The following is a 20,562-nucleotide window of genomic DNA, read 5'->3' as shown; positions in this document are numbered from 1 at the left end:
TAAAAAGAGATATGAGCGATTCTCAAAAAATTAGAATTTCTGTGTCCCACACTTTTTGAATACATTTAAATATGTTAAAATATATCCGATTTTCATCACAGAGAAAAATTATAATTGTATCTATATAGGCAATCAATAAATGCTGATATAATTATATCCCCCCCCCCCCCTTTTTTTCCCCCCCCCCCCCGGTATTTATTATATATTTCAAATCTATTATTTTTATTAAGGTTCTTTAATGTAATATGAATATTTTTCTTGGTATTCAATTTGCTTTTTAATATTAAAATGAAATATTAATCTAGTTTAGATCAATTATTCACATTTAATCTCAAAATTTTCAATTCCCTGGTTTCCTCTGTCAAAAAAGATTTACACAAAAGTATGAGGAAACTAAGAGTTGTACCTAAAGATAAAAAATGTTTATGTCTACTGTATTTTCATATATAAAGATTACATATTGTATTATTTAACATTATCATAATATAATCATATTATTATTAATTTTTATTATTATATTGCCATCATATTATTTATTTGTCTGGCTGCTTTTGTAACAAAACTAACATATTTTAGAAAATATTTTAAGCTTATTTTACATATCATAATTCAATGAAAAAATATGTGAATAAAATCAATCTATCAAATAATTCCTATTTTTTGAGAATCCCTCATATAATACTTACTGCATTAAAAAAAAAGTTCAAGTATGAGAAAAAATCTTAATAAATATATGTCATTAATTAAGCCCCTCTTTCCCTCTACACAGATAAAGGAATTGATTTATGTTTCAATAATTTATGTGATATCATTCCATTATATTTGCATATTAACAAATAAACGAAAAAAATAAATCTTTTTTATATAGGTATCATGATAGCAAATGTAATTCTTCTTTCGAAATGTGTAATCCACATCTTGATATTGAAACAGACATCATTCTACAACTCAAAAGTGAAAGGACTAATGACTCATATTTAGACAAAAGATCTGTTTTTATCGTTTGTTTCAATTTCATTGGTGTGTTAACAGAAAAAGATTGAGGGAAGAGTGCAGACGGAGGTTTATAGCACAAGCTATGTCGCAAACATGAAAAATAATCTCACTTTACACGTCAACAAAGTGTATCCGCATCGCCATGCTCAATATTCGGATCAGGTTCACTCCTAGGATGCGAAAGGGTGACTAGATGCTGTGCATGAGTGAAAAGTAATACCGCACACCATGCAGAAATAAAAGAGAGAGACCAAAAGACATAGGTGAACTGGAGACGGCTCTAATTTTAGCGAAACTTTTGGCAAAAGTATTATACTTAATAAGCAAGACTTTTACAGCAAATATTTTTATTGAAATCTTAATATTTCCGGAAATATCAAGGCGATAATTAGCATGATTCTCGCAAGAGACAGCTACATACTCGCAGATACGAGAATAGCGGTTTTCGAGGTATTTGTAAACGCATGGATTATGTACTCGATTAGGGCACTTCTCACAAATGCAAGATCCTTGCAAATACAAAGACCATAATTGGGGGTCTTGTAAATGCAAACTGCTTGCTGACGTGAAGATACTTACTTAGAATATTATCTACTTAGAATATTATCAATGCCGAAGCAGCGGTTTAGGAAATCCTTACAAACATACGGACTATAATATCAGTGAGATGTTCGCAAATATATGAAGCTACAATTTCGGAACGCCGTAGTGCGATGCTGTTACTTTTGTATATATTATTCAAGAAGATTACTATTTAAAACGATTAAAGTAAATTTTACATTAGATTGACTAAATTATACAAATTTTAAAATATTTAAATATGGTACAAATATAAGCTATTAATCTTTGAGCGTTAAATAAAATGTATTTTATACCTTTTGCCAAGACGTAACGGATGTATACAAGTTTAAACGATCGCAAAGTTCGTCTTACGATAGAGCCGCCCCCGAGGTTGAGAAACACAGCGAGCGAATTTAGCGGTGAATTAGTTACCTTCCACATGAGGTTTTTGTTAAGGTGGCCCCAAGTGGCGGTGGCAGATTTGGGGATATTGGGAGCTGAGGGTAAGAAGGCGTGACGTGCGTACGGCAGGGTGGCCACGATGTGAGCCTCGGTCGAGGCGGGTTCACCTGGCACCGTTACTGCCGGCTGCCTATCGACTATCGCCCAGCTTCGACCGGATACCAAGTACTGCAAAAGCAACCAATCCGCCGTTCCCCCTTAACCCTTCGTTTACTGATGGGCAGGGCCAGCCTTGTTAGTGTTGCTAATGATTTAGTGTATACGTGTAGGAATGGATGGACTGCTCTCTGAATAATTATTCCATGCGATCATCATCGACCGAAAAGATCGACGCATTACTCTAAATGATCAAAATATTTACGTAGATTCAATGATTCGTGTCAGTAAATGAAGCGTTTCTAAGCTAAAAATCGCACTGATTTTAAGAAAGGTTTCACTTCACTAGAATTGTAGAAAAGGAAGGATGAATGTATTACGATGTAGAAACTGTGGATTGAAGAATTGAAGAATTTGCTATTTCTTTGAGAGAACTTGAACAGAATTTATATCTCCTATATTGTTTGTTTTGACTGTTTCAATTCTGTGAATTCTAATCAAAGCAATATTCATTATCGGAAATTTAAATTTCTTTAATTAACAAATAAATTTGATTTATTTCTTATATTTTAGGTAGAAAAGAATATCGATTTAATCTTCACAGTTATCGAAATATGAAATACCGAGATTAATACACATTAATGATTAAGAAAGTTAAAAAAATGATATTTAACGCTAACAAAGTATTTATTAACAAAAAATACTGCTATTCTTGTCCATAAATACATCGTACACGTAGTACAAGTAGAAATTAAGCCGGAAACACCTTAAGCTCCTCGATCGATGAAGCAACGGGACAAAAGAGACCTCGTGCACCAATTAGGATACATAATTGTGTGCATACGGGGAGAAGCGGCGCGTAGATTTCGCGCGACACGAGCAGACACAAGGGAGATATGGATACATCCAGCGGTATCTCGCGCGACGTGCGGTACCGGAAGCGGAACGGATTTAACTCGTGCAGGAGCAAATCTACGACGTAGCGCTCTGAGATACGCGACGTCGGCACGCACGCTAAAGGCTTTTCCTTGGACACATCGCAACCTCCTTCCCTTCAGCGAACGAGAGTTTGTTGCGCAAGAACGACATGTGATTGCACCTGTTTCGAGATTCTATAGGGACGGGTCACGCGATGGCTACAGCCGGACTTCCGGTCCGAACAAAACCTACGACCTGCAGTTCTGACACAAGTCGAAAAAGAGCGCTGCACGATATCTTTCGTTTGAATGACTCTTCGTAATGCAAAGAAAACGACAAAAAAGTCAAAGAAGTTCTTCACACAAGGAATTAAATTATCTGACATTTTAATTTCAACAATTAATTCGAGAGAGATAGATAATAAATTAAGATTGTTTTATACTGAATTTTTTAAATCCAACATATGATTGTGGATGAAGGTTTTCGACGACAAACTAATCCCTATTGTTTGAGAATAGTCTTTGTGTAATCTACTTCATCTCATCGTGTGAATATGCGGACTGACAATAATCAGCAAAACGCATCCAACAGATAAGGAATAAAGAGAGAGAAAGAGAAAGAGCGAAAGTGGCCGGTGAATGAGCATGTGTGATGCGGTGAAGGTGTGACAGATGTAACGGATTGGTTCACGCGGATTTTCCTCGCCTGTACCTTTCTTTTTTTTTCCCTTCATTTTCCATTAAATGACTGATCGTGTGGGTGAGTGCCTGAGCGAGCATTTGAGCGCCTTTAATCCTTCACACTTGAAGCACAAATCCGATTACCGTTCTTTCTTGTTTTCATTATTATCACAATTATTAAATCTAATTTTTATAAAATTTGTACGAGATTAATTAAATTTATAGCTTAACCTTCAGAACATTGCTTTTTAATAATACATAAATAAAAAGCTAATATTTTGTAATAACAAAATTAATCTATTTTAATAAATTTTTCTTTTTTTAACAAACTGCAGAACGATGTTGCTCTGTTATTAAATCGATATATAAATGCAATAATAAATATAATTTCTTAACGGTCTGTCAATCAATCGGTACGACAAGTGTAAAGGGTTAAACATATGATTCTCAGCATGTAAAACACTTCGGCAAGTTCGACGGAAAACGCAAAAAAGTTTGCGCCAACAGTTGCATGTTGCAGGTGCAACACAATAATCGTTATGCGTGAGCATTCACATTTTCAAGAAAACGTTTTCCATCGATCGCCTGTTCATGGGAGGTAAAAAACCACTTAATTACTCGAAGCGCGTTCAGGCGGAATACGGAAGTGCTATGAAGTGCAAGAGAACAAATAGACGTGAAATGCGATGTGTAAGTGCTTGCATAGAGTGCATCCCTTCGTACTCCGCCGTTCGCGTGTCTAGTTAGAATTAAGTCCACTAGTACATTACGAATCTTTCTAAACGTATACCTTCCCCATCGTCGACGGAAGTTCGTTTGTTTAAATTCCTTCGTCGTGAACAATCTGGTTGACAATGCGAATAAGGTAGCATAGATAATTACTAAAATTAAAGTAAGTTTTTATACAAGGTTGTCGCGACAAATATCAACAGTCTCTGATTATTTTAATTTTTACTTTTCTCAACTTTTCATATTCTAAATTATCTTCTACGAATTTTTTAATTGTGCAGAAAAAAAATTACATCTCTGCCATAAAAAAAAATATTTATAAAAATATAATATATATATGATACTTTAAATGAAAAATTTATAATAAATTGATGGAATAATTTTCTTAAAACTATAAGCAATATAAATAAAATTAATTATCACAGTAATTTGCTTCAACATTGTAACTGTAGTAAACGAGTGTGTGTATGTGTATCACCATCTTGCTGATCAAATCAAACTCGTCTAAATATATCAAATATAAGCAAAAGGTTAGAGACAGAAGGCAATATAAAGGAGACACAATTACGAGGGTAATCGTAAATCATGATTGCACGAGTGTATCTGATATTACGATTATTCCACCGAAATTATTTCTACTGTGATTAGAAAAAAGGCAGTAACTGACAAGTCAAATTTATATTTTTTCAGCTCTTTTCATCATACTATAATTATTTTGTTAGCATGTTTTTATAATTAAATTAAAAGTTATATATATATATATAATATATAATATATATATAAAAAAAAATACTTGTCACGTCATTCGGTATAAAAATTCAATTTACTAATATTAAACTATCTATTATTTAATTTGACTTACCATATTATTTCAACTGCAGCTATACAAATGCCTGTGTAAAATACTTGTTTCGGTAAAATTATATCACTTACTGCCTTTTATCTGATCACAGATTTCATTGATGATCCGGAAGGTCTGAAATAAACGATGAATCGCGCGAAATCGCGCTCTTCGTAGTGAGAAAGGGAGCGGGCCGGGGCATAAGAGGGTACAAAGTAGCCAGCAACCGCATTACACCAAACCCCGAAGCCAGATAAGAAGCACGGAAATCACCACTGTTAGTAGGAAGTCTTGCGGGCGAGCGTGCTCGCGAGAGTGCGAATTCGAATGTTCGTGCTGTGCCTGCCTCCCGCGCGTTATTTACAAAATGGGGACGTCGAGTCATTATCGAATCGATAATCTGGAAGCGACATCTCTTCAGTCGAATTTATTTGCTAAAAAGAGAAATATATATTCGTTTCTAAGATTCCTTAATTTTAAAAATTCTTTACAAAAGAATTATTTCAACTAGCTTTATGAGAAGTAAAACTGGAATCACTAAATAGAATGATACTTAATTGTAAAGACTATAACACACATTACAAGCTTTAAAAAATAAAAATAATTTAATTATTGAAAATAAAAATATGGAAATGTTTTTCTCGTTATTAGTCTGACTCGAATCTTTTCTGATCAATGTAATAATGATAAATATAACAAATATATTTATACGTTTCTGGACAATTCAAGATTAATTAAGCTAATAAGCGATACTTTTATTCGAGCTGTTACTTGAAATAATTTGGTATTCAAAATCCTCGAAAAATCTTGATATTTTAAGTAATGAACGCCAGACGAGAGACATTTTCTCAATTGGAAGTATAACAGGTCGTATTAACAAGGTGCTTGAATTAAATTGAGCTCAAGAAAAAGAACCGAATCTTATTTATTCCTTTAACGAGCACAAAATAATGTGTACGAAATGTACAAAATGGCTTATTTCAAGAATTTTAACATGAAAGTTATTATGTGAAATAACTTATGAGGAAAATTTAATGCCAAAAAAATATCTCAGTTTATAAAATTACATAATTAAAAAAAGGAAAAAACTTTACAAATTTTATCAAATCTCAAACTTATCACTTCTTTGTTAAAATTTAAATATATAGATATTAGTTTAAATATGAAATAATTTAATTTAGAAATTAAAGAATATATATATTGTATCGAAATGTATTCTACATTGCAAATAGAATGCTATAAAGAAATTCTAATTTTAAAATAATATTAAAAACGTAAAAATATATATGAAAAGAGTTTATACTTAAATTTATATTTTCATATTTTCGAAATTTGTTTATTTTCAATCATTTTTAACATTAGTGTGTTTTTCTCTGACTGACGTTTTCCTACAAACTATCCTATAACAGTATACACGAGCACATTCAACAATCTCTCTCCCGAATACATTTTTTGTTTCGCTAGTTTCTCTGTCTCTCTCTCTTTCTCTCTTTCTCCCTCTCCTTCTCACTCTATTTTTGTCGGCCAATTCTCTTCGACTCTCTGAACGCGACAGGGTCGAAAGAGCTGAACGGTTCGTTAAATGCCTTTTAGTTCGCCGTTTTGCGAGTCAGTTTTTGAAGTGACTTGCTGATAACACCAAAAAAGCTTTCAGGTTCATGTCGGTTTCGAGCGTTAAAGCCGAATGTACACTTATTAAACATTATTTAGAAATACACGCTTCAAAACGTAATAATCTGACATAAAGAAAATCTAAATCTCTGTAAATTAATTTCTATAATATACAAAAATTATTTTTAAAGAATAAAATTATTAACTGTAAAATTACAATCATGGCAAATTAACTTTATATATAAATTAAAAAATTTTTAAGTAAAAGTGAATATTTATTAGAAAGTTTACGATTACAAATAATTTCTAAGTGAAAAATCTATAAGCATATACTAAGCTTTATCTGTAAAAATAATCAAATATACTAGCAGGACCGTCTATTTTACATACATCTTGCAACTAATTTAATATAATATATTAAGAAAAGAGAAAAATTAATGAAGCGTTACGCTTCAATTTAAATTCTGTTGGATTGTTAAACCTAATACATAATACATCATAAGCGTGAAATCGGGAACCAAGTAACTACATTTAGCGTTAAATGCGTGACGAACTAAAATCTATTTACACACGCTGAAAGGATCGAGAGAGACAGACAGAAACTGTAATTCACGCTGAGAGACAATTAACCGTAGCAACCTTTCAATTATGAAGGGGCAAGTTTAAAGGAAGGCAGGCTGAGTTCTGAGCGACAGGCAAAAAGTGAACGATAATAATTAATTATAGACGGATCATACTTGTGTTACTCATAATCATACTAAAAGGAAAGCGAGAAAAGAATATATAGAAAAAAGTCAGAAATAGAGAGAGAAATGCAATTTATCGATACTCAGAAATTATTTTGATCCTATGAGATCATGTACAAATTATTACATATGCTAGTCTGACTTGTGTATACAATGTCAGAAAACGTTAGATTTTAATTGACGTACTTCAAAGATTGATCAAGTATTGCACCGTCATTGCTGTACTATAAAAAAAGTGAGAGTGGAGGAGAAAGACGCACGTTCCGCTTTCGGACTCCTACAATTCCAGTCTTTCGATTATGCCATGGATAAAACACAGTAACCAATATTTTTATGAAAATAAATATGTTCTAATTTTTACAAATACTACGTCAGTCTATATCATACTACCAGTTTGCATATATATTAAGCGAAGTAAAAGGAAATGTCAAGAGTCAATTTGATCAAAACGACGTAGCGTCTGCAAAAGTTGCGAACACATGGGACTAATAGACCTCGATTTTCATAAGTAATCGATCACTGTGATCCCGCAGGGCGATCACTCTATTTCGCTTCGTTATCCGTGTGTCTCGGTTTGGTGTATAAGCGGCGTTTGGATACCTTGCTGAGCGGGATGCCTATTGTGGTTGCTAGGTGCCATCATGTGCATCTGGTGTGCCCCGACCGGCGACCTCAGCGACAAATTGTTCAGGTTCACGTTTATCGAAAGATTCGTATTGTTACAGGTGGTGGTCAGGTTGTTGTGATTGTTCGGCGGTGACGTGGCGCCGGCGTTGGTACCCACATTGGTGGCTGCATGAGGCGACAGTCCGGAGCTGTCAGTGGTAGGAGCCGAGGGGTTCGACGAGGTGTTATGCGAGGCGAAGTCCTTGCCGCCGTTGGCGCCGCCGGTGCCGCCGCTGCCGCCGGTGGAGCCGGCCGAGCCGCCTGTCACAGTCTTCGAGCACCTTAGGCACTTCGGCAACCAAGAATGACGACGCACGAACTTTCGGTACTCCTTCCTCACCTGTAAGAGCGAAGCAGAGCCCGCCCGACCCAACGAAACGAGTTTAACGGTGCGAGAAAGAACTAAAGGCTTGTGCGAGACAACGTGCAGATGCGTTATGTGCATCTCTGCGAGTGATACATGGACACTGCAGACCGCAGGCTGCAGACGGCCTCGTGACGAAATAGCCATGGTACGCGACTAAAATTTAGTAAAATATCATTAGTAAAATAAAGAAAGAATTATGCTTTTTTAGATTTTATTCAGTTTACGTCCTTTTGTCATCTTTAGGCAAAATTCAGGAAGCCGTCTGCGGTTATTTGTGAAAATGTGCGATCTAAGTTCGCAGGCTCGAAATTATAGTGCCGGTTTAACTAGAAATGAAAATAATATCGGTGCTTCTCGCGATAATAACAAAAAAAAGTTCTCAAATTCTTGAAAAAATTATAATGAGCCTACTACGGGTGACAAAAATACGCGAAGTAAAAGCCAGTAACTTGTATTGCGCTTTATTAGACTTTATTGTACAGCGCTTCATTAGACAAATCATCTCCATGTTCTGATTTTCATGAGCAAAACAATACGATGCTAACATGATTATCGTTAAGTAATCTTAATTAATATCAATCGTGATCGACATATTAAACTTAAGCACTAGAAAATTCTTCGAATTTTAAGTTAATATAAAAATTAATACACAAATGAGAATGATTTATAAAAAAAATATCACAACTCATTGCATAATCTCATTCTAAAAAAATATAAAGTTTACATAGTTTTATAAACAACAATGTAACATTTTATTACAAATCATTTGTAAAAAAAATACGTAATAGGATTGATTAGGTTTTACGGGAAGCGTATCGATGCAAAATTATTCTTATAAAAAATTACGCGGTATCACTCTTAAGTAAAAATTGTTACATATTTCACGAACAATTTCGGATTTTGCTGTTTGTATCTCTCTCTCCGGGAACATCCGGCGATGTTGCCAGAATAGTCTAAATCAAGGCGGACTTCTGTGCCCCGACGTATTCCCTTACCTTCTCGTTCTGTACGCAATGGAACACAAAGATAAACAGCCCCTGGAGACTATTCAATACGGTGAAGATGTACGCCATCACGACGGATTCTTGGTTTAAGTAGAGAAGCCCGAACGTCCAGGTCAGACCTAGTAGAAACACCAGCACGATAGCGCCCCGCAGCCAGGCCCTGATCAGAAGATACAGAATAATAAATTACAGGAGAACAGCCAGCCAAGTTTCTCTTGTACAATACAAATCGCGATGGCGGCGCTTAAAGGGGACCAACATATTGTCGCGTGAACACTCCGATGGAACATGATTTTCGCAAAAGAAATGAAATCTCATAAAGCGTCATTTTGGGAAAACCTCGGATTGATTAAGCTATTTAAGTTCACTTCACTTCAGCGAGTTAATAAAAAACTTAAACTGAGACACGTGGATTCGATAGTCTTTGATAAAAATAAAAGGATATTTTCTGCAGCTCGAAGGACAAGCGAAGAAAATATCATTAATACAAACATGATAACTTTATAGATTTCCAATTTTTCGCTACAATCTTGTGACACTGTATTTGTTATAATTCATCGCTAATTGATTGCAAGTTGTAACGTCGCAATCCACTAAATTTGGAAAATTCAAATACATGAAAAAAAATTTATAAGGAAAAAAAACTTCATTTATTTCATTTTAAATAGCAGTAATTTTCATTCTCTTTTCTGAATTATTTGTCACTCATAGAAAATATAAGGATAATTGCAGCCGATCGATCCCAGGTTTCCTCAGTCGATCATAAAATATGGTTTATGTTTTAATGCTTGACATTAGTATTACGATGTTGAAGAGAAAAAAATAGTGCGACTGTCACGTAACATCGTGAGACACGCGAGGATTCGTCGAAAGTGATATTTAAACATTGCGACATTATGCTGAAAATCGGAGTATTTATTTTTGCAAGTAATGCGAACGCGCCACTTTGAGCGTCGCCAGAATCGCAGAATTTTATCTAAACCGTTATGATTAGAACGTGTGGCGATATATAGGTAGGCGGATATATCTCTACAGTACTTTCACGTCTATCTACTTGTAAATCAGGCGTAATACCCGAAACTAAGGAGAATACTACATGCAGTGAATTATCGTGTCTACTCACAGGAAATGCAAGTGCCATGATAAATATATAACAAGTGTTGTAGTTATTATACATATACATATATATATATATCGCAATTATTATGAAAACATCATACATTTACACAAAAATTTTACAATATTGTTGTAAGAGATAATTAAAAAATACTAGAAATGTGAATTATCTTTGCCAAAATGACTTTATTCAAGAAAAGAAATTAAATTATTTATCACTGAAATAAATAATAAAATTAATTGTGACACATATCGTATTATCAATGATAATTACAAAAATATAACATTATTTTTGCGACATAAATAAGCGGTAAGCACGATTGAAATACTGTCAGAGATTTACAAATTATTAAATAGAGACACTGTTTTAATAATTAATTACCTGAAGGAATAAAAATGTATACGGTCATAATTTTTGGACATTTAATTCTTACACAGATAAAATTGTTCTTTTTATTATAACAAACTAATTCTAGAATAGTATATATTGTGTGAAATTAAAATTCAGGCTTTATAAAAACTTATTTGTAAAATTAAATCATTTTATTGTATTACTCAAAAATTCGTAAATTATAAATTATAAAATTCTTCGCGCTCACATATTTATTCCTTCAATCAATGTATTAGTTACAATATGCACACAAACGCTGCACTGGCGTTTTAAATCACGTTTCCTATGAGTGTTGCGATATTATGTGGTGGCGAGTGTTTTGATGTATGATGTGAGAGAGACTAAAGTCTACAGCTACGTTCACAAAATCAGTGTAATGATACTTGGACAGCTTAATTGAAATGAAATAAACTAAAAAAAAACTGGGATGATCAAATGAGACGAGCGAGATGGCGATTAATGATGACGTTAACGATATGACTGGTGAGTAATAATAAAAATGGTAAATATCTTACAAGTGCGCTTGCAATTTGTTGGGAAGAGCATTCTCTTCCTTTCCACTACCAACCAACCACGCCATGCAGAAGAATGTAGAACAGTGTAGACAGAAGTGGGTAGAAGATTTAATACAAAAATGAAACAAGACAACAGTTAGGTGATTGTTCCGGCACCATTAATTGATTATAGCTTATTCTCTGATTTGCAATGCTCGATTCGCATTACTTATTGCCGAGTACGTAAAAGCACGGCGTTTTCGCAAGTGAAATAGTTGACAATTAGTTATGTAAACAAGGAAATATTTAAACACCAGTCATCGCGAAAGATATTATCAATAATCCGAATCGGGATTGCAACAAATTTTTCATTACCATCACCAAATTATTTACGTATTTCCACGATTTTATAAAAATATAGAGACTTACTTTTTTAAATAATAATTTCACCCAAATTACTGACTATACCTCCATTTACAAAATCCTTAAATTAAATAAGACAATATACAGGGTGTTTTCAAAAAACGCTAAATAAATTAATATTTCTACACATTCTATATTTTATCTATAAAGTTATCTATAAAGTTAACAATTCACAGAACAATAACCTTAAAAATTCAAAATCTATGAAATAATAACAATAATCTGATATCTAACAGTTCGAAAAATTTCGCGTTTTACATCATTTTCGAAACAATTTAAATTATTAAAATTTACTCAAAATATTTTTCGGTGATATTTAGCATTATTTGATCACAAAACGTAGAATTTCTAAAAAAAATGAAATAAAACTCAAAATCCTTACAAAACAAATAATTTACGAATTTACAGAACGATGAATTGCAAATAAAAAAGAAATATAAAAAAATATTTCGATAGTGTTTTTTTAAAGACTTAGAATAGCGCTCCCTGCATATATTTACGACAATTTGTGTAATCGAACGATATACTCATGTATATCCTAAGTATCACAGCAATACAGTGGTGTGTCGAACGAACGAAATCTGCGGTCATTCCAAACATAGGACTCAACAAAACCAAAACCAAAAAATCAGCATGGCCGCCAAAAGATGCGTGACAACAAGATCCGCGTTCGGGAGATCTCTTTAAGCAAGTAAAGCTTGCGAACGTGTAAACCGAAAGCACCAAACAAACATCTCGATTGCTACTCTTCGATGGGAGGGTTAAATCTCGAATGTGACGGACAACGGACGCACTCGACTGATACACGGTATATACAGTTTGCAGTTTATAATACTTTACTAAAAAAAAAATAAAAAAAAAATAAAAAAACGGGCTACTAAGGATCACCGTGCTTACCTTGCGCTAGCCAATCGGGAATGCTCCTTGCTTTTCATAGCCACGGTGGTGTTCGCATGCCGGCACATCATATAGATTGCCATCGATAGAAATACCAGATTTGCCTGTAAAAGATGACATTAAAATCAATCGACGTCTTAAACATTAGTGTTATAAAATTGAAAAAGAAAAAAGTCATCACGTTAAGATACGTAATGCGAATGATAACGAGTATCTTATATCGCCAACACTCGTACAATGATGTTTTCCTAGTAGATTGTTCAGTTAGTCGATAATGTATCGGTCAATTACCAGTATAACGAGTATCACAGGTCCGACGAAGCTGAAGATGAAATAATTATCTGCGCGCAGCCAACAGTACCGATCGGTACCGTAGCTGAGTGGATCGATTATGCACGAAATTGCTACGACCAACAGCGGTGCGCCGTACGCGACCAAATAATACCACCGAAGCCGCGATTTTTCCGCTTCAAATACCTCAATCAGCATCACATATAATTGGAATCCTGTAACGTAATACCAAAATCAATATACAAAATATATATATATATAGATTATATAAATAAAATAATAAAATATTTCATATTATAATGTAAATAAGAGGCTGGCTGAATTACCTTCGAGGAACATCCAGGCAAATGCGCACAAGAAGAAAAAGTGCAATAAGCCAGCCACGATGCCGCAAACGATTCTCTGATTAGTTTGGCCGATACCGCAAACGAAAAGTACTTCGGCAATCAGCAGGCACACGCAGAGATTCTTGTGGATCGTCGTTCTGTCCGACTGCAAATCAGGGATCAGGGAGAGTGACAAAAAATTCCATCTCGCCGCGATTGAATGCCGATCGATCGGCGCTCGCGCAGTTATATACATTACCTTCAGTCCGCGAAATAATTGAAACGTGAGAATGGCCAGGACGAGGCAGACGACGGAAATGATGCAGCCTATATACGTGATGATCTGCAGGGCAACCTGATGGGCGATGTCCAGCCTGACGGCGTGCACGTCCATCAGCACGGCGAAGTTCGTCAGGTGATTGCATTCGCACACGGTGTGAGTCTCGTTGGTCTTTTGTATCTGGCATCCCTCGTCCGACCAAGCGCTGTGGGAAATAAGGTATCGCGTGTAGAGTAGATAGTCGTTGTTCGTGTATTGTTACTTTTCCATCGGAAAGCGTCAAAAACTGCGCGAGGATAGTTTCAATTTGGTTGGCTGTGTTCATATATATATAGAATATTTATCTATAATTCTTAAATCCATGATATATGTACATATCATATATATGTATGTATGTTCTTTTCATAAAAAATTAATAAAAAAATTATGTAATATTAAAAATTAAAAATTACATTACCAGAATAAAAATTAAAAAATCTTATTCTGAAATGTATCAGCTTTAAATAAATCTTTTTATTGAATACCGAATTTGTATAGGATATCGAATCTCTATAATTACGTTTTAAGGAAAAATACTGCACGGGGATTAAATATAATAACGAATATACTTCCTATTTCCGCGAGTTGTTGCAAGTGTTGTATACAGTTCAGTGGAAACACAGGAAGAGAAAATTGAAAATGAAGAAATAAGAGAAAGACTGCTCAGCACTTTTAGTATTGTACAAAGTGGAAATAGGATCGGGCGAAGGCGAAATTACCTCAAGATGTAATCCCAGAAGACGCAAGTGGGGTTGGTGACGTTCTCGACCGCCAGATGTCTGAAATACACTCGAACGGGTTCCGAGAGCTGTATGTGCCGGCCTTTTCCCAAGGACGCCGAGATAACTTTGCTGTTGAGAAGACGGGTGGTGTTCCTCCGCGGCAGTGGCTGGGGATCGTCGTTCATGACGACGGACGGCGGCTCCGCTTGCGGCTGTAGTATCTCCTCGAGTCTGTCAAAGGCCATGAAGACTAGCCGGACGATACCGGCTTCGCTGTTGTCCAGTAAAGCGCCCCTGGTAAGTTCCACGCGATCGTTCGAGACGGTCCACCTTTGCTGGGCGGCTTCGCTCGGGAAAACTTCCAGCTCGTTGCCGATGTTGCGCGCGTCCAGTACGCGAACTTCCATCACTGTGATGAAGACACGCACGCGATTATAATTAAGCGAGTAAGTGATATCTTTTCCTTGGCGCGTTTAACGAGTTCCATGAGAATTCTAACCATGAATTCACGGAAAATACGAATTAATTTACTATAAAATAGTAATTATTAAACTTTATACAACGAACATTTATTTTAAGAACACCGAAATTGGAAATTGTTTCGTGAGGAATGGATCAATAGATCAATTGTTTTCTAATCATACAAATTATACAAAATCAATTCTTCGTATTTCTACTTTTGTTTTCTTTTTCCTTTTCTATGTGACTCTCTACTAAGCTTAATATTAAACTTGCAACGGCATGTTTTTTTTTCTCAAAACAACACGAAATACAAACTTTTTATTGGTATAGTATAGCTTAATACAAAGAAATACTAAATATTTTCACAGATCCAATTTAATTTTGCTAAATAGGTCCTGCTAGCTTAATATATAGAGATATAAAAATAACGATAGAAATCGAAACACATTTCATTATTTATAAATAAAGTTATACATAAAATTTTGTAACTTTGAAATATAATTTTTAAAAATATAAAGTAACAGCCATTACATAACATCATTAATTAAAAAAATATAATATTTCTGCGCAACTACGCATGCTATATCATAAATATTGGAAACTACGCGATAGGAAAAAGTAATTTTTATTTTTTTGTTTGTTATCTACGTAATTAAATAAAATTAAAAAGAGTAATTTAATAAAAGTTTTGTTTAATCATGTTGTTTAAAATTCATTTTAAAAAAACTCAGTTACTTCAAATTTGCCAAGAGATTTATTTATTGCAAGAAAGAATAATACACTGCAAATCTAAGTGTATAATAAATGACTTTGTACCTATTTGAGCGTGATTCAGTTTTCTGTATAAAAATAATACAAAAATGCATACAAAAATGGATTTATATTTAAACGTAGTATAGTAACTTTTACACGAAAAACTGAATCACTCACACTCACGTATAAAGTTATTACACACTTGGATTTGGAGTGGTCTTAACACACTGTGTAATTTGCCGCGAAAGGAGGGATTAAGAATTGATCGCGGTATCAATCAGTGGCGTTGCCAGGAAGAAGGACTTAATGCGGTTTCGATATTTCTTCTGGAAAGGAGGACGTTACAACACAGCGTCCGACCGGCTGTCGCTCATCAACTGCCCCTCCCCTTCTTTCCTCTGACGCTTTTTGCTCTCCGCTGTTATGCAGTTTATCAAGCATGCATCTGATGATGCACGTACACAGCGGCTCAATCAAGCCGCGACGCACTTCCGGGAAGTAAATCAAGTTGCTCGTAATTCCATCGTCGTTTTGTAATAATAATAGCATGCGCCCGCGCCATACTCGTCTGGATTATAACGTAATCCGGGCGGGTACCGGAGAATTACGATGGATTCGGATCTGTATTTTATCTATACCGGAGATTACCGGGTGTTGGATGCGCGAGGGATATAAATCATTCGATCGTTTGCAACGTACGCCGAAGGCGAATGCAACGTGCGTCCGTGACTTTCGGAACGCTGAAATGAAAATAGTTATCCCGGAGGAAAGACGATTCTAGTTACCGTGTTACGTAACTCCAATGTCACGAATTCTAGATTGTTTTTCAAAAGGAATGTAAATTGGAATTTTATTAATAACAAATTATATCAATTTACAAATTAATATCATAAATTATGTTTTGAAGATCAAGAAAATTTATAAATTTTTGAAACGTATTTTGCCTATATCTGCGTCACAATTTCCTTTGGTATAATAATTTACTTTCTTTCTTTCATATTTTAAATGTACAATGTAACAGAAAGTTATAAAATAAATAAAAAGTATATTCTCTCTCTCTTGTTAAAATTTTAAACTAAATCCTATCTTACATTAATGGAAATCGCAAATAAGGTTCTTAACATAATTTCGACATTATGTTCTGTAATTATCTAGGCAATTGGTTACAAGCAAAGATAGTAACTTAATGGAGAGGATATTGAAGTTCTTAATGTCTCCTTACGTGGCTTGTAAAGGATATAATAAATGCATAGTCCGATAAAATGTTCTGTAGCAATTACCAATCATCATTAGCAGTACTCACATATGTTTTTGCCTTCATGCATAATGGTCTTCTCCTGCAGAAGCGTGTCGGCCAATAAGAAAGCGTTCTCCTCGAGACCGATCAGCAGCGACGTTGCGACCCTCATCTGTTCCTGATGACTAAGATCCTTCCAGGACGCCATTTGCGCCTTGTCGAGCAGATTGCTACCGGTCCTCACTACGCCTTGGAGCAACTCCGTGACGCTGACCTCCCTCTGATTCGAATCTTGGTAGGTCTTAATGTCCAGGGCCATTTTCTCGGCCATGTTTTTGATGATCTTTGTAGTGATCATCATGTCGCCACCGTACAAACCGCGGCTGTTATTTGTGACTTGCGACAGCTCCCTGCTGATACCGAGAATCACGTCGCCGTCCGTCACACGGTTTTCCAGGGTGGTCAACCAGACTGATCGACACTCGCTCAGATCTGGATTGTCGCGATGCCAAAAGGCGGATTCTCCGCGGGCAAGACACCGCCATCTGGCCAGACCATTGGCACCGCCGGGGCAGCTTTGTACGGCCACGTCGCCAGCCCTGGTCGTATTCCAGGACAGGTTCCGGGCTACTACCGGAGGACACACTTGTCTGTAGTCATACCACGGGCTTCCGTTCGAAGTGGACTCCGGGTACAGCGTGCTGGGTACTGTAACAGTATGGTTCAATCAGTATGATCACCCTAAGTGGTCGCCTGAGCTAACGACTGCAGTTAACGGCTCGACGTTAATGCGATACCGACATCGCGGCGTCCTCGGGGACGCAGTTCGGAGTGCAACGGCGCTCGAAAACGGAATTTCAGTTATCCCCAAGAGATCTTAATGCTTTGTCGCGATCGAACCAGAAGTGTGCTATTTACTCGCCGGTTTATAGACTACTAACAAGAATGTGTTCATTGTACAATGACAAAAGCAAACAATAACTAAAGTTGTAATACAACAGATATTGACAACCTGCCTTTAGGCACTGTTATCATCACAATAGCTATAATGCTTTGATCATCTATTATGCTTAGGCGCTGTCTGATACGAGCGGCTTATCCTCAAAGTCAATTCATAGATCCATAACCGGGACAGATATATTGTAGCTTAATTGTTATTGTGTAAAGACGTTGCTATTGTTGTCGATATAAGATTATTCCATGTAAATGGTTAATTGGTTACCGACAAAGAAATTTCCGAGGATCTCTAGATTCTGAGAATTGTCTATATTCGAAGATATGTAAAACGATTTTATAAAAATATCAAACATCAAAATGGCATTGTTCAGTTCTATCGAGATATCAATGTTAATGGTTACAAATGGCGTATCTAATGTTATTATATAATGACGTTAACTAATGTTACCCCAGAAGAAGAGAAAATCTTACCGGTGGTCCTTCGGCTGGTTCTCCAAGGAGCGAAGGTAGATGTTGTCGTGGCTTGAGTGGTCTCAAACATAATCGGCGGCATTGCCGGGCCATTCGCCGGAGAACCATTCGCAGGAGGTATTAGGTCCTGATCTTCCTCATCGACTTCGATGTCAGCAGAGGATCTTGTTGACGTAGAACTGAAAATGGAAGGGTCTCATTATTATCGATGGTTCTCGTACACACCGAACTTTGTGACGACCATATAGATCATGCTTGATAGAAATTAATGACGTCAAGGAAAATATTTGTTTTCGTTATACAGACAGTGATTGAAGGAAATTAATGGCCAACGCGCAAAATAATATGCAGTGGGAAAACTTTTTGTTCCGACATTTTCGTTCTGTTATATTTTTATGTGTATGCATGATAAATACTATACTAAGCAATGTTTAATATGTAAATTTGATTTCAAATTAAAGTCCGAAATACTTGGCTTTTAATCTTCTAAAACTGGTGAATCTATTGGATATCTATTTAATTATAAATCTCTATCAAAAATATATGAGTCAAACACTAATTTTCATTATGTTACGTTTGTAAATTTGAATTATTCTTATTAAAATATATTTATTATTTCTTCTTTTTCATACGAGTTATGTCACTTTGGTTCTTTGAATTTAATTAGTGCCTTTTAACTAACATAAATTAAATTGGTCTTACAAACTCAACGTCAGTAATCTGTGTTACAGATTTTGGCGTCAACTCCGAGGGGTTAACTAATCGAGTCACATATTTCAGACTTTTATGTTTATGTAGCCCACTGACCTCGCCGGCGTTGTTATCGGCATCGCTGGGGTGGACGGCGCTGGTGGCTGCTGGTGTGGCTGTTGCGCCGGTGTCGTAATCCTCGAGGGAGGCCTGACAGTTGGCTTAGCGGTGCTCCAGACACTCGGTTGCGAAGTTATGAACCACGGCGGACTCGGCCGGGATGTCGTCGTGGTAGTGGCCGCTGCGAATATTTCGTCAAGATCGCTTTAATTAGGACGGGAAAACAGGCAGTATTTTAGGAAGGAGCTTTAGCAGAAGAGGAAAGGGGATCAGGCAGTTCGTCTACGAGCTTATTGGATTCAAAGACTGAGTATAATTAAGAAGGAAAGCGATTTCAGGGGTGCGGAATATTTAAAGCTTTCGAGAGGTCTCTTTAGCTCAGGAATATCGAAGTGTTCCCTCTTCTCTCTTTTACTCCCCATCTCTCTCTCTCTCTCTCTCTCTCTCTCTCTCTCTCTCTCTCTCTCTCTCTCTCTCTCTCTCTCTCTCTCTCTCTCTATTTCTCTCCCTTTTCCCCTCAAATTGATATGATGGGAAGTTTATCCACCGCGTCGAATTTATATTAGACTCTTGTTAATCATTCGATAGAGTTTGAACGAACTGTCTGTACTTTGCGTATATTCCCGATAGACCGAAGGGAATGAGATATCCGGGGTTCGGAAATACCGAGGTACTCTCATCTCTGTTTTTCTTGGCTCGCTACGTTGGAAGGAGCTTATCCACTGTATCGGATTTATATCAGATTTTTGTTAATCGTAATTATTCGATAGAGCGCTTAAGTAAATCTTCTTTCGAAAACATTAAATATACATATAATAAATAATATTTGAACAATATTTAAATTTTATTAGAATATTTGATGCGCTTAATTGATTAAACTAGTTTGGAGATTTAAATTTATGTTCTGATTAAATATAAATAGTAAAAAACAAGATTTTTAAAAAGAAATAATGCAAAAGAGACATAACAATTTTTAGATTATAACAACTTTGCAATTTTATTAAAATTAAAATTTTTAATAAAAAATAAAAATATAAGCACAAATAACACAGGCGCACAAACAATTTTTTTATTTGAAGATTAGACCATGATATTCTTATACGTATTTTGACGTTCTAAAATCGAATCCGAAGTTTAAATTGCTCCATCATATTACAATTTTTTTCTATCGACAGATAGAGAGAGAGAGAGAGAGAGAGAGAGAGAGAGAGAGAGT

The 20,562-nt window shown here is 35.6% G+C and overlaps 1 protein-coding gene across 6 annotated transcripts in view; it reads right to left on the bottom strand.

Moving 5' to 3' along the window:
- Positions 1-20,562, bottom strand: part of LOC108760811 (latrophilin Cirl) — a 355,183-nt gene that overhangs the window by 2,867 nt on the left and 331,754 nt on the right. For 2 of the 6 annotated variants that reach the window (XM_018507013.1, XM_018507014.1), the window contains exons 5-16: positions 19,344-19,527; positions 18,537-18,715; positions 17,175-17,816; positions 14,654-15,065; positions 13,875-14,100; positions 13,616-13,781; positions 13,290-13,504; positions 12,999-13,102; positions 11,700-11,744; positions 9,669-9,837; positions 8,425-8,646; positions 1,990-2,187 (exon numbers count right to left, since the gene is read on the bottom strand). In XM_018507013.1, the coding sequence (XP_018362515.1) occupies positions 1,990-2,187; positions 8,425-8,646; positions 9,669-9,837; positions 11,700-11,744; positions 12,999-13,102; positions 13,290-13,504; positions 13,616-13,781; positions 13,875-14,100; positions 14,654-15,065; positions 17,175-17,816; positions 18,537-18,715; positions 19,344-19,527 (2,762 nt within the window). Of the gene's footprint in view, positions 1-1,989; positions 2,188-8,240; positions 8,647-9,668; positions 9,838-11,699; positions 11,745-12,998; positions 13,103-13,289; positions 13,505-13,615; positions 13,782-13,874; positions 14,101-14,653; positions 15,066-17,174; positions 17,817-18,536; positions 18,716-19,343; positions 19,528-20,562 lie in introns of those variants that run through there. The other 4 variants (XM_018507018.1, XM_018507016.1, XM_018507015.1 and 1 more) reach the window with 4 other exon arrangements.

The sequence above is a fragment of the Trachymyrmex cornetzi genome, unplaced genomic scaffold, assembly GCF_001594075.2.
Source record: "Trachymyrmex cornetzi isolate Tcor2-1 unplaced genomic scaffold, Tcor1.1 scaffold23, whole genome shotgun sequence".
Lineage (NCBI taxonomy): Eukaryota > Metazoa > Arthropoda > Insecta > Hymenoptera > Formicidae > Trachymyrmex > Trachymyrmex cornetzi.
Note: the sequence above shows the minus strand (reverse complement) of the source record. Positions and strands in the feature narration are given on the sequence as shown.